Below are 25,118 nucleotides of genomic sequence, written 5' to 3'. Positions count from 1 at the left end.
CCACCTCCCCTCCCCGCTAGTTCGTGAAACGTGTGTCGACTAATGTGTCCCGTTCTCGCTGGCCCTGGCGATGGAGTTGTGCGGCCACCCGTTCCTGGCCAGCCCCATGTCCCACTCCCTGTCCCCCTCCCCGTCATCCTCCTCGTCTGACGAGGCCTGCCCTTGCTCCTCATCCTCTTCCAGCACATCGCCCCTCTGCTGGACTATATTGTGGAGGACGCAGCAGATCACAACCTCCTGCTCCTCGTCCAGTTGGGCAGCCAGCTCTCCAGCTTGAGCAGCTGCCACCAGCCCCTCTGCAGCCCGCTCCTCTGCTGCAGCCTCTGCCTCCTCTCTGAGCCACCCCCATCCACACTGCCATAGGCTGCATGCAGGACAGCAGCCCCCGCCACGGCGGCCAACATCGCTGGTTGGTGACCAAACATGATTATCTGCAGGGGGTGAGGGGAAAACATGTCATCATGGCGCATACACCCGTGCACAACCAGGTACCATGGGCCCCGTCGGTGCCGCTGGTCTTGGCGTCTGTTCCTGCTGCCAGTGCCACTGTTTGATGGCACTGCCCTCACTGGGGGCTTCCGTTGATGTGGCCCTGGGTGATCCCGTGGTTGAGTGGGTTGGGCAAGGAGTATGGGCGGATGGACGTTTCCTTGGCATCTACCCAGGGGGCGGGATGGGTGGCGAACAAGATGGCCACCTGATGTGACCATCTATTCACAAGACACGTGGTTGGAAGTGAACAGTGGTTTTAATAGTCTTACAACAGAGCCTGCCTGCGATGAGATGAACTGGTAGGCAGGCTCACAAGTGCAAAGCTTTATACTTCCGATTAACAGGAGGAGACATGGGCGGAGCCAACGATGGAGCCCAGTACAAACTCCTCATCTCCCCCTATGGGCAGAGCCGCGCAACTGCTCATAAACCGAGCTAACATGAATACAACACATCATATAACAACAGTGTGAATTACGAGGAGTGTGATTCACCACATTCACCCCCTGTAAAAAAAATCAAGTCCAGCGGGGGTGATATGTCGACAAATGACAAATTACAAATTAAGTCGATCTGGCGGCCGAGTCGTCCTCTGAGATCGACGAAGCACCGGGGTTGCAGCCTCTTCTGGCGGCTGGGTGGTGACGGTCGGTGAGGGTACGATGGTGGACTCCGGGGGTGATTCGGTCAGAGCTTCGTACCCGACTGGTTCGACTGGTGATGGGGAGCACCGGAAACCCAAGTGCGCGGGGGCGCAGAGCACGGGCAGTGAACCTGCAGGCATGGGGGGCCGGGTGCGGGGGGTTGGGAGGGGTATAGTGTGAGGGGTACCCCGGCGGAAATAGTGTCGGAGTTGGATCCTGCAGGCGCCAGGTCCCGGAGGGAAACAGTGTCCTGACAAACGTCAGGGTATTCGATGAACGCGTATTGGGGGTTCGAGTGGAGTAGGAGCACTCTTTCTACGAATGGGTCAGAACCGGGCCCGGTGTCTTCAACCATGCTGGGAGCGAAACCCCCGTGGTAGTGCCCCTGGAAAAAGCAAATAGCCGCTCGTGAGGGGTCTGGTTGGTGGCCGTACATAGGAGGGACCTAATAGCATGGAGCGCGTCGGGTAGGACCTCCTGGCAATGGGAGGTCGGGAGCGTTCTGGACCGGAGGGTCAGTAGGACAGTCTTCCAGACCGTCGCGTTCTCCTTCTCCACCTGCCCGTTCCCCCTGGGGTTATAGCTGGTAGTCCTGCTCAAGGCGATGCCCTTTTCGAGCAGGTACTGACGCAGCTCGTCGCTCATAAAGGACGAACCCCTGTCGCTATGTACATAGCTGGGGAAACCAAACAGGCTGAAGATGCTGTGCAGGGCCCTAATGACTGTGTGGGAGGTCATATCGGGGCACGGGATAGCAAAGGGGAAGTGGGAAAACTCATCTATTACGTTCAGGAAGTACGCATTCCTGTTGGTCGAGGGGAGTGGCCCTTTGAAATCAATACTTAGGTGTTCAAAGGGCCGTGAGGCCTTGACCAGGTGGGCCCTGTCTGGTCTATAGAAGTGCGGTTTGCACTCCGCACAGATCGGGCAATCCCTGGTGATGGCTTTTACCTCCTCGGTGGAGAAAGGCAGATTTTAGGCTTTGACGTAGTGGGCGTGCCGGGTGACCCCCCGGGTGGCAGAGGTCATTGTGGATAGCTTTGAGGCGGTCGTCTTGCGTGCTGGCGCACGTGCTGTGGGACAGGGCATCTGGGGGCTCGTGGAGCTTCCCTGGTCAATACATAATATCATATTTGTAGGTGGAGAGTTCGATCCTCCACCGTAGGATCTTATCATTTTTAGTTTTGCCCCTTTGTGAATTGTCAAACATAAAGGCAACCAATCTCTGTTCGGTGATGAGGGTGAACCTCCTACCTGCGAGGTAGTGCCTCCAGTGACGTATAGCTTCCACAACGGCTTGTGCTTCCTTTTCGACCGAGTAGATGGTCCAGGTCGGGGCCCAGGACTCCGTTTTCCACGACATAGCCGAGGATGGCTAGCCTGGTCGTGCGGAAAACGCATTTCTCCGTGTTATAAGTAAGATTAAGTTTCTGGGCAGTTTGGAGAAATCGATGGAGGTTAGCGTCGTGGTCCTGCTGATCATGGTCGCAGATGGCGACGTTATCAATGTACGGAAACGTGGCCCGCAGCCCATACTGGTCCACCATTCGGTCCATTGCTCGTTGCAACACCGAGACGCCATTTGTGACGCCAAAGGGAACCTGAAGGAAATGGAAGAGGCGGCCGTCGGCCTCAAACGCCGTGACGTGGCGATCCTCCGGGCAGATTGGGAGCTGGTGATATGCAGACTTCAGATCTACCGTGGAGAAGACGCGATAGTGGGAGGTCTGATTCACCATGTCTGCAATCCTGGGGAAGGGGTACGCATCAATGAGTGTGAACCGATTAATGGTTTGGCTATAGTCCACTACCATTTGGAATTTTTCCCCGGTCTTGACGACCACCACCTGAGCTCTCCAGGGGCTATTACTGGCCTCTATGATCCCCTCACGTAGAAGCCTATGGACCTCGGTTCTGATAAACACCCTGTCCTGCAGGCTGTATCGCCTGCTGCGGGTGGCTACGGGTTTGCAGTCCGGCGGGAGATTGGCAAAGAGTGGAGGGTGGCCGCCAGAGCTAGTTCTGATGCCTCGCTCTCGACCTGGAGTCGATGGCGGGAAGGTTGTGGTTTGAATGAGGGGACGGGCCTTGTCAGCGTAATTGGGAACCCATTGGGCGTAGTAAGCAAAGAAACCCAGGCAGCGTTTCAGGGATTTGAGGGTATTGGGGAGAGGGAGTTTCATCAGGGAGCGCATACGTTCGGGGTCGGGGCCTATCACTCCTTTACGCACTACGTAGCCAAGGATGGCTAGACGGTCGGTGCTAAACACGCACTTATCCTTATTGTACGTGAGGTTAAGGAGTTTTGCAGTTTGGAGGAATTTCTGGAGGTTGGTGTCATGGTCCTGCTGATCGTGGCCGCAGATGGTGACATTATCAAGATACGGGAAGGTAGCCCGTAATCCGTACTTGTCGACCATTCGGTCCATCTCCCGTTGGAAGACCGAGACCCCATTTGTGACACCAAACGGAAACCTAAGGAAGTGGTAGAGGCGCCCATCTGCCTCAAACGCGGTGTATATGCGGTCACTCGCGCGGAGGGGGAGCTGGTGGTAAGCGGACTTAAGGTCCACAGTGGAGAAGACTTTGTATTTCGCGATATCGTTTACCATGGCGGAAATACGGGGGAGAGGATACGCGTCCAGTTGCGTAAACCGGTTGATGGTCTGGCTATAGTCGATGACCATCCGGTTTTTCTCCCCAGTCCGGACCACCAGCACTTGGGCTCGCCAGGGACTGTTGCTGCCCTCGATGACCCCTTCCGTCAGCAACCTCTGGACCTCGGACCTGATGAAGGACCGGTCCTGGGTGCTGTACCGTCTGCTCCGTGTCGCGACGGGTTTGCAATCAGGGGTGAGATTAGCAAACAAGGAGGGGGGGTCCACTTTGAGGGACGTGAGGCTGCAGACAGTGAGGGGGGGTATAGGGCCGCCGAATTGGAAGGTCAAGCTCTGCAGGTTGCACTGGAAGTCCAGTCCTAGGAGTGCCGGTGCGCAAAGGTCAGGGAGGACAAGGAGTTTATAATTTTAAAAAACCTTCCCTTGGACCGTGAGGTCCGCGATGCAGCAGCCGGTGATGCGGACGGAGTGCGAACCTGAGGCTAACCCGATTTTGTGTATTACAGGATGGACAGGGAGCGCGCAGCGTCTTACTGTGGCAGGGTGACCGAAGCTTTCTGTGCTGCCGGAGTCCAGCAGGCAGCCCGTCTCGTGGCCGTTGAGGTAGATGAGCGTTGTCATTTTGGCGAGCGTGCGTGGACGTGACTGATCGAGCTGAATGGCCGCGAGCCGTGGAGAAAATCCGTATTTGTCGTCGTCGTCCGAGTCGATGCTGGAAGAACCTTGCGTGCCAGTCCCGGAAGGTGGTGCCCAGGATCCGCACGTGGAGTCGGGGCCCCAAGGTGGCGGCGCCCAGGGCCCTCACGTGGAGTCGGCGCCCCAAGATGGCGGCACCTGTGGGGCCCTCGTGGTTGCTGGGGGCTAGGTTAGCGGTGCCGGCGGGCCGATCGGAGCGGGGGCAGAGAGGCGCGCAGGCCAGGCGCGGGGGCGGGGGGGGAAGAGAGTTGCGCGGCGTCTAGGAGGGGACCGGGAGGGCCCAGAGGAGAGAGAGAGGCGCGCAGGCCGGGCGCAGGGGCCCGGGGGCGGGGGGGGGGAGAGAGTTGCGTGGCGCCCAGGAGGGGACCGGGAGGACCCGGAGGAGAGAGAGAGGCGCGCAGGTTGGGCGCAGGGGCCCGGGGGTGGGGGGGGAGCGAGTTGCGCGGCGTCCAGGAGGGGCCAGCAAGAGCCCAGAGGGGGGGGGGATCCCTGGTCGCTGCGCGGAACCGCAGCGACCGTTTTGGCCTGGCAGACAGTGGAGAAGTGGCCCTTCTTCCCGCAGCTCTTACAGAGGGCGGAGCGGGCTGGGCAAGGTGTTTAGCGAAACCACAGAAATAGCAGCGGGGCCCCGCGGACTTGTCGGGGTGTCCCGCGGCGCAGGCCTGAGGGAGGTCGGGAGCGGCGGATGGCGGTGGGGAAGCGTGCCAGGAGGCCCAGGGCGCTGCAGCGCGGCTGGGGACATAGGCGCGGGCGTTTAGATCGGCGACCTCCAGGGAGGAGGAGAGAGTCCGTGCCTCAGTTAAGCTGAGGTCGTCTTTCTCCAGCATCCGCTGGCGGATAGTGGGGGACTGCATCCCAGCCACGTAAGCGTCTCTGATCAGCAGTTCCATGTGCTCCGTAGCTGAAACTGCGAGGCAGGAGCAGTTCCTCCCCAGGATGGCGAGGGCCTGGTAAAATTGGTCTAATGACTCACCGGGGAGCTGTTGTCTGGTGGCCAGCAGATGTCGGGCGAATACTCTGTTCACCGGTTTAAGGAATTGTCCATTCAGCTTTAGCATGGCGGCATCGTAATCTTTCTCCTCCTTGATCATCACGTAGGATGCTGTGCCCACGCTGGAGTGGAGGATGTGAAGCTTCTGTGCCATGGTGGGGGGGCTGGTTGCAGACTCCAGGTATCCTTCTAGACATGCCAGCCAATGTTGAAAAAGTTCTGCAGAGTTCGGAGTTTGCGGGCTGATGCGGAGGCATTCGGGCTTGATCCGGAACTCCATCTTCAAAAATCTAGTTTATTAAATTGACGAGTTGCTATACAAAAGTTAGGCTTTAATAAGCTAGAACCTAGCCCTGCGGTTGACTACAATAAAATGGACAACCGCCGGGCGTTCCGACTATTTATACCTCGGTATGGAGGCGTGGTTAACTCAGCCTCTCGACCAATCGGAGAGCCGTCACATGACTGGTCTCAACCAATCGGTCGAGAGGCACATGACCGACCAGGGCCAATGGTAAGCCGGTGTTCTGCACCAATGGCAGACAGCTATGCAAATCCTATCACCACAGGGGGGTCGATTTTTAGCATAGCGAGGCTGCAAATAGTGAGCGGGGGCAAGGGCTCGCCGAAGCTGAATGTGAGGTTTTTCAGGTTACACTGGAAGTCGAGTCCCAGTAGGAGTGGGGCGCAGAGTTCAGGGAGCACGTACAGCTGGATGTTCGAGTAGCTAGTGCCCTGGATCGTTAGGGTCACGACGGTGCACCCTTGGAGGTGAACAGAGTGAGAGCCCGAAGCGAGGGAGAGAGTTTGCCGTGCAGGGAAGATAGGGAGCGAACAACGTCTTACCAGATCTGGGTGTACGAAGCTCTCGGTGCTCCCAGAGTCGAAGAGGCACGGTGTCTTGTACCCGTTGATTTCAACGGTCATCATAGAGTTGCGGAGATGTTTCGGACGCGACTGGTCCAACGTCACCGCGCTGAGTTGCGGGCAGTCGGCGGCTCGATCAGCTGTGCTGGGGTGGCCCCGTGATGACTGCCCTCTGAATTCGTAGCCTTCGAGGCGATTTTCTGAGTTATAAGAGGAAGGATCCCAAGATGGCCGCCCCCGTGGATCGCACGTGGCCGGCCGCGTGGAGGGGTTTGCCAAGGTGGTGGCCCCATGAGTCGCACATGTCATTTGGGGGCGGAGTCGGAGTACAGGCCGCAGCATTTCGGGGCCTGCGGGCCTGTTGAGTTTGAAAGCGAGTGCTCTGGGAGGCTGCGGGAGAGTTAGAGGATGGGGCCTGCTTTGCCAGGCAGACCCGGGCATAGTGTCCCTTGCGACCGCAGCTGCTGCAGGTCGCGTTACGGGCCGGGCAATACTGCCATGGGTGCTGGGGCTGTCTCCAAAAATGGCACACTGGAGCTGCGTGATGGCTGGGTGGCCGCGCGGCACAGGCCTGGGGAAGTCGCTGGTCGGGGGCCCAGGGTGGGGTCGCTTGGTCCGCGGGGAACGAGGTGAGGCTGCGGAACGAGACCTCCATGGTGGTAGCCAATTCTACCATGTCCTCTAGCTTCTGGGCCCCTTTTTCGAGCAACCGCTGGCGCACATAGTTTGACCTGAGCCCTGCCACGTACACATCTCTGACGGCGAGCTCCATGTGCTGTTCGGCTCATACAGCCTGGTAATTACAGTCCCGAGCTAAAGTCTTTAATTCCCGCAGGAATTCTTCCAACTACTTCGCGGGACGCTGGCGGTGGGTCATAAAAATGTGGCGCGCGTAGACCTCATTGATGGGCCTCACGTACATTCGATCTAGCATGGCTAGGGCCCCCGTATACGAGTTGGTACTATTGAGTTGAGTAGATATACGGTGGCTCACCCTTGCGTGCAGTAGACTGAGTTTCTGCTCCTCTGTAGTTTCTGGAGTACTTGATTCAGTCAGGTAGGCCTTAAAACATCTGAGCCAGTGTTGAAAGATTTCTCTTGCCTCTGCAACCTGCGGGTCGAGTTCTAGTCGGTCAGGTTGGAGGGCTGATTCCATAGTCGTTTCCTTAGTTGTTTTCTTCTAGTTTCCTAAGACTATTAAATTGATGTGACCATCAATTCACAAGACATGTGGTTGGAAGTGAACAGTGGTTTTAATAGTCTAACAACAGAGCCTGCCTGCGACGAGATGAACTGGCAGGCAGGCTCACAACTGCAAAGCTTTATACTTCCGGTTAGTGGGAGGAGCCATGGGCGGAACCATGGGCGGAGCCAAGGGTGGAGCCCAGTACAAACTCCTCATCACCCCCTATGGGCAGAGCCGCGCAACTGCTCGTATACCGAGCTTACATGAATACAACACATCCTATAACAACAGTGTGAATTACGAGGAGTGTGATTCACCACGCCGCCATAATGGCGCTCGTTGCGTGTGCACCGCCCTTGTCGTGTCAGAGGCTCCCGCTTCCTCTCCCCCCTCCCCTCCGCCGGCCCTCGCAGCAGGCCCCCCCCGCAGAAAGTATGGGCCCATCCAGGGTGCAGAATCGCTGAGGCCCCGGAGAATCAGTCGTCAGGGCAGATAATGAGATGCATATTGCACTTCCAGGCCGCGCGATGGGCGCCGCAATTTTGTTGAGTTGGGGGGGGTCCAGAGAATTTCGATTCGGCGCAAAACTGGCGTCAATCCAGATTTCGGCATTGGGTCTGATTCTCTGGCTGATCGCGTTTCGCTATTTCGCCGCGTTATCACAGAGACTCCAGCCCCTGACTTTCGTATTTCAAATGAACCATACAATCATGACCGATACAGTCTAAACACCTCATGGGGATGCCACTGAGACACACCATTCCTTCTGGCAGAAGGCCAAAACCATTCTGCTTATTCTCTACCCTGCGGAGGAACATGTACTGGCCATCACGGACAGGGGAGGAGTCCCATGAACAGGGCTGTGATGAGTGGCAAGCTGAAGAAGACACCACACCTTGTCCACTTTCTCCCCTTTTACTTCCATCTCTCCATTTGCACTCTGCACAATAAGCTGCCGCCAATTCTAACTCTGCTGTCCCTTGGCGCTTAACAAACCCTCATTTGTCTCCTTCATATCAAATGCTGAAAACGTAGACATAACTGCCAAAGTCACCCACCACAGCCAAACATTGCTTTTTCACATCAGGGACCCAGTAACCAGCTTGTGACCAAATAGCCTGGATGGAATAAAAGTAGCAGAGAGGCCTTGAACAGGACAAATGAATAGGGTACACTTGAAGAATAAGTATCCCCTATATTTGCCTTACGTGTTAACTGATTTTAGAAAGTAGCAAATCAAAACATTCTCATATTTTACTAATAAAAATAATAACTTTTACCTCCTCTGGCTGAAATAGATTTTACAAATTTCTTAGCTTCAATCACATTCTCCAGAGTTGCTTGAAATATTGTACCCTTCCATGTGTCAATAGTATCATCAAATATAATAATTCCAAAATGATCCTTTGTGTCCATATCACCTAAGATTTTGACAAGCGCTTCATTTGTCTGGAAGAGACAAAATAAAAGTTAACAACTGTAACTCGAGCATCAATGTTAACAAGTACATTAACTGTAGTGCCACAACAGGCTTTGATGCTATTTTTCACATTGTGTTGCGAAGGCATGTCGATGGCCCCATGAAACGCAGCTGATTGCACGATGAATAAGAGAATGCACTGTTATTTTTGACCAAATAGTTTGCAATTGATTTGTATTGAAGTCAACTTACAAAGCATGTTGTGGAACTATAGAAACTGTTGCTATTTAATTCTTACATCTGAAGTAGGAATGTATAATTTAATTGTATTACAGCATTATCAGTTGATATTTGCGTTTGCACCTAAATAGATGATATCATAGTCATGAAACAAACAAAATTATGTGGCTGGATTCACCATTCCTGAGACTAAGAGTTGAAGCTGGGGCAGGATTCATGGACTTCCATGACAGCAGAACTGCCCCAGCTCCTGGATCAATTCAGTGACCATTGAGGGGCTAGCACCGGCGCCATATGGAATGCCAGGTCCGTGACTGACACTCGGGAGGCTGACAAGCTGCAGCCGCAGATACACACTTCACTCCCCACACACCAGCCAACAAGATGGCACCGGTTGCGCTGAAGTGCCCACTGATGGGTTGGCTGGGGCCAGAGGGCATTGAGGAGGGTGGCCTGTGGGGGAGACACAGCCCAATTCCTGTCCACCCCCCTGCTACCCCCCCAGGCCCTGGCAGAAGCCTCCCCTCCCAACCAGTGGCACAACTGTCAGCAAACTATGACGATGTTGGATAGTTTCCATACCCCCTCTCTCTCCCTCAGCAGCCACAGTGCTTGTTTCACGATTTTTAAAAGCACAAGTGAACCTCCCCGTCAGGAATTCGCCGCAGTGAAGACAGAAACTCGCGGAGGCCCCAGAGAATACCGGGTCAGGATCACTAATGATATGCTAATATCGTTTCTGTGCGTTCTGCAACGCATTGACACCGCTGTCGAGGCGACAGAGAATTACGATTTGAAACCGGTGCCAGCCACGATTTCAGCGGGAATCGATTCTCCGCCCACTCGCGTTTCCCAATTCCGGCGTCGGCCATCAGAGAATCCCTCTCATGATGTTTGACACCCAACACAAGCATGAGGGTGACCTGATCCCCTGCATGAATCCTCATCAGATCCCCCCCCCCGCCAGAGACCCCCCGCCAGAGTACCCACTTATCAGAGAACCCCCCATATCAGAGACACCCTTATATCAGAGCCCTCATAACAGAGACCCCCATATGAAGCAACCTATAACACTGAACACCCACCACAGCCCTCCCCCATACCAGAGAACGCCCGTTAAGCACACCCTGGGCTAGTGCGCGATCGATTCCAGCCCCACAGTCTCGGGAGTCTCAATACAGGTGAATTAACCAATAATTTGTGTAATGTGTCCAACGCCACCACAGTCGGGATGGGAGCCATACCGCTGGCGGGGTCGTGATGGTCATTCCGCTGGTGGTGTGCGGACTGGTCCAGGGGTGAAGAGGGGGGTTACGGGGTGCAGCTTTTGGCAGGCCGGGTCCCCGTGCGGCTGGTGCAATGTTGTGCGGCGCAACCACCGCAGGCTGCCGGCATGAACATGCCGGGGGCTTTACGCGGCGTGGTTGCTTGCCCCCCACCGGGCGGACATAGCCGCAGGATCGGAGAATCCAGTCCCTCATCTCTGGAATCAATTACTGGACCAATAACTCTGACTCCTTTAAAACTTCTTTGACATCTTGATAAGCATTTTCACATTCTTCAGTCCTGTGCAATATCATATAGAAATTCCTCACGTGCAACAATGCAGAGCTCACCAGAAATGTTACTCTTCAAGACGAAATTGAGAACACAATTTGACTTCTTGATACCACCTGTTACTTCGGAAACTGTCAAGTGACAACAACAACTGCAAATTACTCGGAGAGAGCAAAACTCAAAGAGTAGTCTTCAACCCGTGGAGTACGAGTATTAGCTTGGTGCGATACAACAAGTGAAAAATGGACACCCATCACCATCCGAGCAAAAACAGGTCTGATATCTTATACTGTCCAGATGGATGATGAAAGAGTTTGGTGGCGTCATGCTGACCAACTACAAGCATCAAGAAGTGAATGTACTGAGTCTTCAAAAGAAGCATTTACATCAAAATGAATGGATAGTGATACATCTTAAATAGAAAAACAGAGAAAATAGAAGCAGGAGGAGGCCATTCGGCCCTTTGAGCCTGCTCCGCCATTCACTATGATGATGGCTGATTATCAAGTTCAATACCCTGATCACATCTTCCTCCCACCTGATCCCTTTGTCCCCAAGACCTATATCTAATTCCTTCTTGAAAATACACAACGAGACCTACTACACAGGAAATTGCAGAATCTGTCACTGCAGAATTTTCAGTACAGCAAGTTAGTTTCTCAAGAATTACCACCAACAAGTAAACAGGAAGACATTTCTGTGATCTCAAAGAGCCAGATTCCTGAACATGGACTATCACTGCAAAGAGACAGATGTACTCCAGAGACTGTCTTACAAATGTATATATGTATAGATGGTACAATGGTGCACTGTAATGAATATTAGTTGGTCTGTTAAAGTGTTTAAAAGAAAGGCCACTTGCACTATATGAGTAAAGAGGGAGGGGTGTTAAAGTAATTGGACTGGATTCTCTGCAGCTCACAGAGTTCCGGATGAGGCGGAGATTGCCCGCTCCGATGTCCAGTCCCCGGCTGGCGGCAGCATCGTTGTTCATGCCCTGTGTCAGCGGGAGGATATAAATGGGTCAATTTTATCCATTTATATTCTATTAACAGGCTGGGCACCAGATTCTCCAAGCGCCCATGAATCTCCAGTCCGCTGGGCCGGGATTCAGCTGGATAAGAATTGGTGCAGGTATTTCCCAGCGTGGCTCTGGCGCAGTGGACCTCACGGTGGACCAAAGGGGAACCCTTTAAGGCAGTTGCCCCAAAGTCTAATGGAGGGTCACCCTCCTCCCCACTTCAATGCAAATGCTGTCCATACCACCCCACCAGACTCTCCCACTGCCCCCCCCCACCAGACACCCCCCCATAAGAGAGACCCCCACCAGAAACACCGCATTACGGAGACCCCTGTGGCAGCCCCATTACAGGGATCCATGTCTGAAACCCCTATCAGTTCTGTCAGACTGTAAGACATACCCCTGCCTGGAAGCTCCCCATAAGAGAGACCACTGCCTGTAAGCTAGTCCAGACAGAGACAATGAAAAGTGCTTTCAGCAGAAAAAAAGAGGAAGAGAGAGCACTTAACTGTCTTTGAGGTGGTCAAAGAGCTGTCAATCATCGCTAGACATTTATAACCATTGTGGTTAGTTTCACTGCAGACTACTTGAAATCCACTCAAGCGTGAAGGGAACTGAGATTACACAATCCAGACAGCTGTGAAAGCTGTTAATCACAGCTTAGTAAAATAAATTTCTCATTGATAGGAATAAAAGCCTTGCAGGTCAAAGATCTGAGTGGGTTGAAACCCAACTGATGTGGTTTCCCTTTCTAGGAATTTACAGCTGGTACTTTTTCTGCCTGAGCTGGCAGGTGTATTGCGCAGGTGAGCTTTAAAGTGCAAATATTTTTCACTATTGCTGTCTGGACTAATCTCTAGCTTCCTGGCAGGGCTGTCTCTTATGGGGGGCTTACTGGTAAGGGTCTCTCATGGGGGGCTTCTAAGCAGGGATTTCTGTAATGGAGGGCTTCCAAGCAGGGGTCTTTCTTTGGGGGGGGGGGGGGGGGGGGTCTGATGGGGGTCTCTCTGATGGGGGATTCTCTGGTGGAGGTCTTTCATGGGAGGGGTGTCCAGTGGGGATCTTTCTTGTCGCGGTTTCAGTCGGGGCCACTCTAATGGGGGATCTCTGGCGGTGGTGGTGGGGGGGGGGTGGTATGGGGATCTGATGGGGATAGGGTGGCCCTCCGATGGACTTTGGGAGCAACCTCCTTAAAGAGTTATCCCCTTGGCCCACCACAAGGTTTACCGTGCCAGGGCCAGAGCGGGAGATACCCACAACTTTAACGCACAGCCTAGAGGATCGGAGATTCACACAGTGTAGGGGAATCCAGTGCCCAGTCCATTAATAGATGAGGAAGGAGCTGCTCTCCAAAGCTAATGATTCGAAACAAACTTGTTGGACTTGAACCTGGTGTTGTAAGACTTCTTACTGTGCCCACCCTCGTCCAACGCCGGCATCTCCACATCATTAATAGATGCAAATGTGTCCATTTGACGCATTCGCATCCTCCCGCTGACACAAGGCGTGCACCTCGATGTCGCCACCAGCAGGGGACTGGAGCATTGGAAGGACACCGATCCCGATTTTTTGGTCATTGCTGGATTCTCTGCCGCACTATCGGTGGAGGAGAGTCTAGCCCTAGGTATTGTCTCGGCTGCTGTCTAAGACATGCATTGAGAGTTATCGGCAGGTGTAACGACCATGATGTTACTCGTAACTAATTTTGAAGGGTAACAGAGGTGCCTTTCCCCTGCAAAGTGGTGACTGTAACAAAAAGCTTAAAATGTTGGTGAGAGCAATTACAACCCACTAACTACTATCTGCAGGAACTAATGGGAAGCAGCTATTGTGTAAAGAGCAGCAAGTCAGCAAACTGCAAGCTGCTTTTGAAGCCAGAACAAACCTCAGTTATGTTACAATGAAGGCTGATTGGTGCAGGACAGTAGTGTGATTGGAAACAGTGGAATTAAATGTGGTACATGTTGATCGCATCAGGCTGCAGGTATTTCATTTTCAGAACTGTAAATTCAAGTCTATGGTTGTTTAGAGTAGAAGAATTCCACGGTGAGAGCAAAATGTGACATGAGACCATAAGACATCAGAGCAGAATTAGGCCACTCGGCCCATCAAGTCTGCTCCGCCATTTGATCATGGCTGATATTTTCTCATCCGTATTCTCCTGCCTTCTCCCCAGAACCCCTGATCCTCATGTTAATCAAGAACCTAACTAACTCTGTTTTAAAGACACTCAATGATTTGGCCTCCACAGCCTTCTGCGATAAAGAGTTCGACAGATTTACCACCCTCTGGCTGAAGAAATTCCTCCTCATCTCAGTTTTAAAGGATCATCCCTTTAGTCTGAGATGGTGTCCTCTGGTTCTAGTTTTTCCTACAAGTGGAAACATACTGTTCATATCCATTCTATCCAGGCCTCGCAGTATCCTGTGAGTTTCAATAAGATCCCCTCCCATCCTTCTAAACTCCAACGAGTAAAGACCCAGAGTCCTTAACCGTTCCTCATATAACAAGTTCTTCATTCCAGGGATCATTCTTGTGAGCCTCCTCTGGACCCTTTCCAAGGCCAGTGTGGTAAACCACTGTTACACCTGTATTAGGTGATGTAAGGTAGGACCTGTATTACAGGTTCACCGGTAGCCCCTGCCTGCTGGCTCCGCCCAGTAGGAGGAGCATGTCCTCTATTCAGCAGGCATTTCGCCAGCTGCTGTGGGAGACAACACATCTTACTGCAATAAAGCCACAGTTGTATCCAACTTTCGTCTTTGTACAATTGATCGTGCATCAATTTATTGCAGTAAGATTTTCTAAAAGATGGACCTGCGAATCAAATCAGATCGCCTGCAGCTGGATCCGCACTCATGCAACGCCAAAAAGGACTTTAATCACTGGCTAGCTTGCTTCGAGGCCTATATCAACTCAGCGACCACCCCTCTGACGGAGGCTCAGAAGATACAGATCTGTACTCAAGGTTGAGCTCCAGCGTGTTTCCGCTGAACCAGGACGCCCTCAACTACGTAGACGCCATGGCGCTCCTCAAAGAAAACTACGCACAGAAAACGAACACGCTCTTCGCCAGGCACGTACTCGCCACACGCTCTCAACTCCCTGGTGAGGTCATAGAAGACTTCTGGTGGGCCCTAATCCCACTCGTCCGGGACTGTGACTGTCAGGCCGTTATGGCCACCGACCATTCATACAACGGGGATTGGGTCGGACCTCATACGCCAAAGCCTGCTAGAAGGGGCCAAGCTCAACCTAGCTGAAACTAAAAAGCTAGCACTCTCCATGACGGTCGCCTCACGTAATGCTCAGGCCAACTCCTCCGGCCGCGCGGCCCACCCCTCCTATCCCTCGTGGACCCCACAGACGGCCGCCCCAGCCGGGGCTTCACCCAGCCAGTACGCCTGCGCCACATGCCAACCCGCGCACCCCGTGGGTCCCCGATGTTACTTCTGCGGCCAGCAGAAGCACCCCCACCAACGCTGCCCGGCCCGCACTGCCATTTGCAAGGATTGCGGCAAAAAGGGGCACTTCGCCACAGTGTGCCAGGTCTGCGCAGTCGCCGTTATCGCCCCCTTCCCCCTGACCTACACACAAAGGGCGCCGCTACCTTCGTCCCAGACCACGCGTGGCCAGTGGGCGTCGCCATCTTCACCTTCCCGGACCACACGCAGCCAGTGGGCGCCGCCATCTTCACCTCCCTCAGTCCACGTGTGGCCCATGGGCGCCGCCATCTTGTCCAGCGCCCACAACGTGCGGCTCATGGGCGCCCCCATCTTGTCCAGCCCCCGCAACGTGCAGCCCATGGGCGCCATCATTTTGTCCCCCACAGGATCTTCAGGCGCCGCCATCTTGTCTTCCTCACGGGTCATGACGCCGACAGCATTCCACGACCTGGGCCCCCCACGGTCTCCATTTTCTGACGCCAGCAACGACCGACCACAGCTCGCCTCAGTGACGATCGACCAGTCTCGTCCGCACAACCTGGCCACCGCTTCGACCAGTGTGAGAATCAACAGTCACGTGACCTCTTGTCTGCTGGACTCCGGGAGCACCGATAGCTTCATCCACCCGGATATGGTAAGGCGCTGCTCCCTCGCGGTCCACCCCGCCAATCAAAGAATCACCCTGGCCTCTGGATCCCATTCCGTCATGATCCAGGGGTTCTGCACGGTCACTCTCATGGTCCAGGGCGTAGAATTCAGCGGCTTCCGCCTCTACATCCTTCCTAATCTCTGCGCTGCACTATCACTTGGCCTGGACTTCCAGTGCAATCTCAAAGTCGGCCTACTGTGTGCAGCCTCACGACCCTAAAGGTCGATCCACCCTTCCTCTTTACCAATCTAACTCCGGATTGCAAACCCGTTGCCACCAGGAGCAGACGGTACAGCACCCAGGACAAGACCTTCATCAGCTCCGAGGTCCAGCGGTTGCTTCAGGAAGGCATCATCGAGGCCAGCAACAGCCCCTGGAGAGCCCAAGTGGTAGTCGTTAAAACTGGGGAGAAACACAGAATGGTCGTGGACTACAGCCAGACCATCAATCGGTACACGCAACTCGACACATACCCCCTCCCATGCATATCTGATATGGTCAATCAGATTGCGCAATACCGGGTCTTCTCAACGATAGACCTCAAATCCGCCTACCACCAGCTCCCCATTCGTAAATCAGACCGTCCGTACTTTCGAGGCGGACGGCCGTCTCTATCACTTCCTCAGGGTTCCTTTCGGCGTCACTAACGGAGTCTCGGTCTTCCAAAGGGAGATGGACCGAATGGTCGACCGGTACGGTTTGCGGGCCACCTTCCCGTACCTGGACAGCTTCACCATCTGCGGCCACGATCAGCAGGACCACAACGCCAACCTTGCCAAATTCCTCCACACCGCCACTCTCCTCAACCTCACCGGCAACTAGGAGAAGTGCGTGTTCAGCACAACCCACTTCGCCATCCTCAGCTATGTGGTCCAGAATGGAGTTCTGGGGCCCGATCCCGACCGCATGCTCCCCCTCATGGAGTTTCCCCTCCCCCATTGCCCCAAGGCCCTCAAACGTTGCCTGAGGTTCTTCTCCTACTACGCCAAGTGGGTCCCAAATTATGCGGACAAGGCCCGCCCACTCATTCAGTCCATCCACTTTCCCCTTACGGCCGAGGCACAACACGCCTTCGCCCGTATCAGAGCTGATATAGCCAAGGCCGGGATGCACTCAGTAGACGAGACACTGCCCTTCCAAGTAGAAAGTGACGCATCAGACGTCGCACTTGCCTCCACCCTCAATCAGGCAGGCAGACCCGTGGCATTTTTTTTCCGCACCCTTCATGCCTCAGAAATTTGGCACTCGTCCATCGAAAAAGAGGCCCGAGCTATCGTTGAAGCTGTGCGGCACTGGAGGCATTACCTGGCTGGCAGGAGATTCACTCTCCTCACTGACCAATAGTCGGTAGCCTTCCTGTTTAACAACAGGCAGCGGGACAAAATCAAAAACGATAAAATCTTGCGGTGGAGAATCGAGGTCTCCACCTATAATTACGAGATGTTGCATCACCCCGGCAAACTCAAAGAGCCCCCAGACGCCCTATTCCAAGGTACATGTGCCAGCGCACAAGTAGACCGACTCCAGGCCCTACACGACAGCCTTTGTCACCCAGGAGTCACACGATTGTACCATCTTGTCAAGGCTCGCAATCGGCCCTAGTCCGTCGAAGAAGTATGGACAGTCACCAGAGACTGCCAGGTCTGTGCGGCGTGCAAGCCGCACTTCTACTGGCCGGATCGTGCGCGCCTGGTGAAGGCCTCCCGCCCCTTTGAACGCCTCAGCGTGGATTTCAAAGGGACTTTCCCCTCCACTGACCGAAACACATATATTCTCAGTGTGGTCGATGAGTACTCCAGATTTCCCTTCGCCATCCCATGCCCTGATATGACGTCTGCCACCGTCATCAAAGCCCTAAACACAATCTTCGCACTGTTCGGTTTCCCCTCATACATCCACAGTGACAGGGGATCCTCATTCATGAGTGGTATCGCCTCCAGCAGGACGACCAGCTATAATCCCCGGGGAAACAGGCAGGTAGAGAGGGAGAACAGGACGGTATGAAATGAAATGAAAATCGCTTATTGTCACGAGTAGGCTTCAAATGAAGTTACTGTGAAAAGTCCCTAGTTGCCACATTCCGGCGCCTGCTCGGGGAGGCTGTTACGGGAAGCTGGCCCTCCGGTCCAGGAACCTCTCAGCCTCTCGCTGGCAGGAGGTCTTCCCTGATGCCAGTAGCATGGTTCAATTCCCGTACCAGCCTCCCTGAACAGGCGCTGGAATGTGGTGACTAGGGGCTTTTCACAGTAACTTCATTGAAGCCTACTCGTGACAATAAGCGATTTTCATTTCATTTCATGCACTCCACTCCATCCGGTCACTACTGTGCACCGCTATGAATAACACACCTCATGAGCGTTTTTTTTGCCTTCCCCAGGAAGTCCACATCCGGGGTGTCACTCCCAACTTAGCTCGCAGCTCCAGGACCGGTCCTGCTCTTTAGGCACGTCCGACTCCACAAGGCGGACCCGTTGGTGCATAGGGTGCACTTGCTCCATGCCAACCCTCAGTATGCCTATGTGGCGTACCCCGACGGCCGCCAAGATATTGTCTCCCTCAGGGACCTGGCACCAGCAGGTTCCACCCATGCACACTTCTCCGGCCCGGCGCCACCCTCCCCTCCCTCGGCGCTCCCAACATTAATCCCACCAGGACCATCCCTCCTTAACCTGCCCACGCCAGAGGATGAAGAGGATTTCGGCACACTCCCGGAGTCATCCAACATCAGGCCAGCATCGACATCGCCAGCATCGACATCGCCGCCACCGCTACGTCGCTCCCAGCGGAACGTCAAAGCACCAGACCGGTTGAATCTCTAACTGGCACTGGACTTTCAAAGGACTTTTTTTTTCCCTGATAAAGCCCTGTACATAAATTCACTACTGTATATAGTTCTCCACCACCTCCGGCGGACTCATTTTTAACAGGGGGTGAATGTGGTAAACCAATGTCACACCTGTATTAGGTGATGTGAGATAGGACCTGCACTACAGGTTCGCCGGTAGCCCCTGCTTGCTGGCTCCGCCCAGTAGGAGGAGCGTGTCATCTATTGAGCAACCATTTCGCCAGCTGCTGTGGGAGGCCACACATCTTACTGCAATAAAGCCACAGTTGTATCCAACCTTAGTCTCTGTACAATTGATCGTGCATCAGCCAGCACATCCTTCCTTAGATACGGGGCCCAGAACTGCTCACAATACTCCAAATGTGGTCTGACCAAAACCTTATAGAGCCTCAGAAGTACATCCCTGGTCCTGTATTCTAGCCCCCTTGACATGAATGCGAACATTGCATTTGCCTTCCTAACTGCCGACTGAAACTGCACATTAACCTTAAGAGAATAGTGAACAAGGACTCCCAAGTCGCTTTGTGCTTCTGATTTCCGAACCATTTCCGCATTTAGAAAATAGTCTAACAGATCTATTACGTAACATAAAGGATGGAGAGGGGATATACATTCTGTTTGGTTCTGTAACTATTGTGTATGGCATATAATGAGTTGAATTTTACTAGACTCAAATAAACCACTGGTGCGATCTAATGAAAAAAAAAATCAGAAACGCCGGATATGACCCCGCTATCTAACAGCACACTGGGGGGAGGTTTCAGGCCTCCGCCTCACCGAGGCCTTACTCAGTCGTGTTTCCTGCACTGAGAAGCTCCGCCTTAAAAATGCAATTACACCTCATTCAACAACACATAACTTTTTCCAGGGTGTTTGCAGTGAAACTAACAGCGTCATTGTTGTTTCGACTAATTCATGATTACTATGGAAATTGCCGTCACTGCCAACCCCTACAGTACACCAAATGGCTGACGATAGACTCACTTACCTCAACTTTTGGATTTCCAAGTGCAGACGCAAAAGCTGCTGTCACTGTCAGTGGAGTAATGATGGCAAACTCTGAAAGTTTCAGTTATTGCCAGAGCAGAATTCAAGCAATTGTATCCAATTGTGAGGAAGACAGGGAATGGGTGACCAAAAGGCAGAGAAAGAGCAGGAAGGCAGTTCAGGTGTCCCCTGCGGTCATCTCCCTCCAAAACAGGTATACCGTTTTGGATACTGTTGGGGGAGATGACTCACCAGGGGAAAGCAGTAGTAGCCAGGCGCATGGCACCGTGGCTGGCTCTGCTGCACAGAAGGGCGGGAAAAAGACTGGCAGGGCTATACTCATAGGGGATTCAATCGTACGGGGAGTAGACAGGCGTTTCTATGGTCAGGGATGTCTCAGATCGGCTGCAGGACATACTGAAGGGGGAGGGTGAACAGCCAGTTGTCGTGGTGCATATAGGCACCAACGACATAGGTAAAAAACGGGATGAGATCCTACAATCAGAATTTAGGGAGTTAGGAGATAAGTTAAAAAGTAGGACCTCAAAGGTAGTAATCTCAGGATTGCTACCAGTGCCACGAAACAGTCAGAGTAGAAATTTAAGAATAGTCAGAATGAATACGTGGCTTGAGAGATGGTGCAGGAAGGAGGGGTTCAGATTTTTGGGACATTGGAACCGATTCTGGGGGCGGTGGGACCATTACAAATCGGATGGTCTACACCTGGGCAGGACTGGAACCAATGTCCTCGGGGGTGCTTTTGCTAACACAGTTGGGGAGGTTTTAAACTAATGTGGCAGGGGGATGGGAACCAGATTAGGAAGTTAGAGGTCAGTAAAGAGACAGAACTAAAGACAGTAAGGTACTGGATAATAAACTCAATGTGACTAAGAGGAAGAGTAGACAGGGAAGAGATGATGATCGCAAAGGGACAAGTGGTCTGAGGTGCATTTGTTTTAATGCGAGAAGTGTAGCAGGTAAGGCAGATGAACTTAGGGCTTGGATTAGTACCTGGGAATATGATGTTATTGGTATTACTGAGACTTGGTTGAGGCAACTAAATATCCCAGGGTATAGATGGTTCAGGAGGGATAGAGAGGGAGGTAAAAGGGATGGAGGGTTTGCATTACTGGTCAGAGATGATATCACAGCTGTGATTAAGGAGGGCACGATGGAGGATTTGAACACTGAGGCAATATGGATAGAGCTAAGAAATAGGAAGGGTGCAGTAACATTGTTGGGACTTTACTATAGGCCTCCCAAAAGCGCGTGTGAAGTAGAGGTACAAATATGTAGACAGATTAAAAAACAATGTAGGAGCAATAGGGTGGTTGTGATGGGAGATTTTAACTTCCCCACCATTCAATGGGACTCATGCAGTGTTGGAGGTGTAGATGGAGCAGAATTTGTAAGGAGCATCCAGGAGAGTTTTTTAGAGCAGTATGTAAATAGTCCAACTCGGGAAGGGGCCATACTGGACCTGGTATTGGGGAATGATCCCGGCCAGGTGGTTGACGTTTCAGTCGGCGATTACTTTGGGAATAGCGATCACAATTCCATAAGCTTTAGAATACTCATGGACAAAGACGAGAGTGGTCCGAAAGGAAGAGTGCTAAATTGGGGAAAGGCTAACTATTATAAAATTCGGCAGGAGCTCAGGAATGTGGATTGGGAGCAGCTGTTTAAGGGTAAATCCACATTTGAAATGTGGGAGTCTTTTAAGGAAAGGTTGATTAGAGTGCAGGACAGACATAGAACATAGAACATAGAACAGTACAGCACAGAACAGGCCCTTCGGCCCTCGATGTTGTGCCGAGCAATTATCACCCTACTCAAACCCATGTATCCATCCTATACCCGTAACCCAACAACCCCCCCCCCCCCCCCCCTTAACCTTACTTTTTAGGACACTACGGGCAATTTAGCATGGCCAATCCACCTAACCTGCACATCTTTGGACTGTGGGAGGAAACCGGAGCACCCGGAGGAAACCCACGCACACACGGGGAGGACGTGCAGACTCCACACAGACAGTGACCCAGCCGGGAATCAAACCTGGGACCCTGGAGCTGTGAAGCATTTATGCTAACCACCATGCTACCGTGCTGCCATGTTCCTGTGAAAATGAAAGATAGAAATGGCAAGATTAGGGAACCATGGATGACGGGTGGAATTGTGAGACCAGCTAAGATGAAAAAGGAAGCATACATAAGATCGAGGCGACGCAAAACTGATGAAGCTTTGGAGGAATATCGGGAAAGTAGGATTAATCTCAAATGCACAATAAAGAGGGCAAAAAGGGGTCATGAAATATCTTTGGCTAACAGGGTTAAGGAAAATCCCAAAGCCTTTTATTCATATATAAGGAGCAAGAGGGTAACTAGAGAAAGGATTTGCCCACTCAAAGACAAAAGAGGGAATTTATGCGTGAAGTCAGAGGAAATGAGTGAGCTTCTTAATGAGTACATTGCATCGGTATTCACCAAGGAGAGGGACATGATGGATGTTGAGGCTAGGGATGGATGTTTAAATACTCTAGGTCAAGTCGGCATAAGGAAGGGGGAGGTTTTGGGTATTTTAAAAGGCATTAAAGGTGGACAAGTCCCCAGGACCGGATGGGATCTATCCCAGGTTCCTGAGGGAAGCGAGGGACGAAATAGCTGGGGCCTTAACAGATATCTTTGCAGCATCCTTGAGTACGGGTGAGGTCCCGGAGGACTGGAGAATTGCTAATGTTGTCCCTTTGTTTGAGAAGGGTAGCAGGGATAATCCAGGGAATTATAGACCTGTGAGCTTGACATCAGTGGTAGGCAAACTGTTGGAGAAGATACTGAGGGATAGGATCTATTCACATTTGGAAGAAAATAGACTTATCAGTGATAGGCAGCATGGTTTTGTGCAGGGAAGGTCATGTCTTACAAACCTAATAGAATTCTTTGAGGAAGCGATAAAGTTAATTGATGAGGGAAGGGCTGTAGATGTCATATACATGGACTTCAGTAAAGCATTTGATAAAGTTTCCCATGGCAGGTTGATGGAAAAAGTGAAGTCGTATGGTGTTCAGGGTGTACTAGCTAGGTGGATAAAGAACTGGCTGGGCAACAGGAGACAGAGAGTAGTGGTGGAAGGGAGTGTCTCAAAATGGAGAACTGTGACCAGTGGCGTTCCACAGGGATCCGTGCTTGGACCACTGTTGTTTGTGATATACATAAATGATCTGGACGAAGGTATAAGTGGTCTGATGAGCATTTTTTCAGATGATACAAATATTGGTGGAGTTGCAGATAGCGAGGCAGACTGTCAGAGAATACAGCAAAATGCAGATAGATTGGAGAGTTGGGCAGAGAAATGGCAGATGGAGTTCAATCAAGGCAAATGCGAGGTGATGCATTTTGGACGATCTAACTCAAGAGCAGACTATATGGTGAATGTAAGAGTCCTGGGGAAAATTGAAGTACAGAGAGATCTGGGAGTTCAGGTCCATTGTACCCTGAAGGTGGCAACGCAGGTCGATAGAGTGGTCAAGAAGGCATACAGCATGCTTGCCTTCATCGGACGGGGTATTGAGTACAAGAGTTGGCAGGTCATGTTACAGTTGTATCGTACTTTGGTTAGGCCCCATTTGGACTACTGCGTGCAGTTCTGGTCGTCACATTACCAGAAGGATGTGGATGCTTTAGGGAGGGTGCAGAGGAGGTTCACCAGGAAGTTGCCTGGTATGGAGGGTGCTAGCTATGAAGAAAGGTTGAGTAGATTAGGATTGTTTTCATTGGAAAGACAGAGGTCGAGGGGAGACCTGATTGAGGTCTACAAAATTATGAGAGGTATGGACAGGGTGTATAGCAACAAGCTTTTTCCAAGAATGGGGGTGTCAATTACAAGGGGTCACGATTTCAAGGTGAGAGGAGGAAAGTTTAAGGGAGATGTGCGTGGAAAGTTTTTTACGCAGAGGGTGGTGGGTGCCTGGAATGCTTTGCCAGCGGAGGTGGTAGAGGCGGGCACGATAGCATCATTTAAGATGCATCTGGACAGATATATGAACGGGTGGGGAACAGAGAGAAGTAGACCTTGGAAAATAGGCAACAGGTTTAGATAAAGGATCTGGATCGGCGCAGGCTGGGAGGGCCGAAGGGCCTGTTCCTGTGCTGTAATTTTCTTTGTTCTTTGTAATTGAAATTGAGTCAAATTCCCCACACCTTTTCTGTTTACATCTGCTCACTTCCAGTACATTGTGCTTCACTTGAAGAATGTTTATCTAAAGGTGGCATGTGTGTGTGTGCACGTGCAATGGGAGTGGAGGGGGTAGAGAAAGATAATTAAAATATAATGTTGCTCCGCAACAACCTTCGTATAACAGCCATATAGAATGGGCAATTCTTGCCAAGCTGATTATCTTAGAAACGTATAACCTATATATTAACAACATCAATTTAAGAATGCAGGAGTACAACATGATGTATTCTACATTTAATCTACTAAATCATCCTCATACATTCCTATAGTAGTCTTTGTTCAGTAAGATTAAAAATGCATCTATTTGGCCCGGATGAGCAGATTCTTTGGGGTGGAAGACAGGTGTGCAAAATGTGCGGGAGGGCCAGCGAACCATGTCCATATGTTCTGGACATGTCCGAAGCTTAGGGGATTTTGGCAGGGGTTTGCAGATGTCATGTCCACGGTGTTAAAAACAAGGGTGGTGCTGAGTCCAGAGGTGATAATTTTCGGGGTGTCAGAAGACCCGGGAATCAAGGAGGAGAAAGAGGCAGACGTTCTGGCCTTTGCTTCCCTGGTAGCCCGGAGACGGATACTATTAGCTTGGAGGGACTCAAAGCCCCCAAAGTCAGAGACCTGGCTATCGGACATGGCTAGCTTTCTCTGTTTGGAGAAAATCAAGTTCACCTTGAGAGGGTCACTGTTAGGGTTCACCCGGAGTTGGCAACCGTTTGTCGACTTCTTCACGGAAAATTAATCGTCAGTAGGAGTTGGGGGGGTTAGTTTAGTTTAGAGTAGGGGGTTAATATAGGTGGGACCTGTAAGGGAGGGTGATGGCTTTTGCACTGTTTATAGTTTCATGTACATTGTTTATTGTGTTGTTATAATACCAAAAATACCTCTGTACCAAAAATGCATCTATTATTTCTTAATGGTCCAAAGTGAGGATGGATCTGCACTCTGTGTCTATTATTAGAAATTCAACAACTTGTATTTATATAGCCTCCAGCAAAATGTCCGAAGGCACTTCACAGAAGCATAATAAAATAGGATTTGACACTGAGCCACAAAGGAATGTAAATGGGCGGCATGGTAGCACAGGGGTTAGCACTGTTGCCTCACATCGCCAGGGTCCCAGGTTCGATTCCCGGCTTGGATCACTGTCTGTGTGGAGTCTGCACGTTCTCCCCGTGTCTGCGTAGGTTTCCTCCGGGTGTTCAGTTTCCTCCCACAAGTCCCAAAAGACG

General features: G+C 52.0%; 1 protein-coding gene across 4 annotated transcripts in view; it reads right to left on the bottom strand.

Moving 5' to 3' along the window:
- LOC119973913 (inter-alpha-trypsin inhibitor heavy chain H3-like) overlaps positions 1-25,118 on the bottom strand; it is a 111,033-nt gene that overhangs the window by 70,768 nt on the left and 15,147 nt on the right. For all 4 annotated transcript variants that reach the window (XM_038812527.1, XM_038812526.1, XM_038812529.1 and 1 more), the window contains exon 10: positions 8,775-8,943. In XM_038812527.1, the coding sequence (XP_038668455.1) occupies positions 8,775-8,943 (169 nt within the window). The remainder of the gene's footprint in view (positions 1-8,774; positions 8,944-25,118) is intronic.

The sequence above is a fragment of the Scyliorhinus canicula genome, chromosome 11 (assembly GCF_902713615.1).
Source record: "Scyliorhinus canicula chromosome 11, sScyCan1.1, whole genome shotgun sequence".
NCBI classification, from domain to species: Eukaryota; Metazoa; Chordata; class Chondrichthyes; order Carcharhiniformes; family Scyliorhinidae; genus Scyliorhinus; species Scyliorhinus canicula.
Note: the sequence above shows the minus strand (reverse complement) of the source record. Positions and strands in the feature narration are given on the sequence as shown.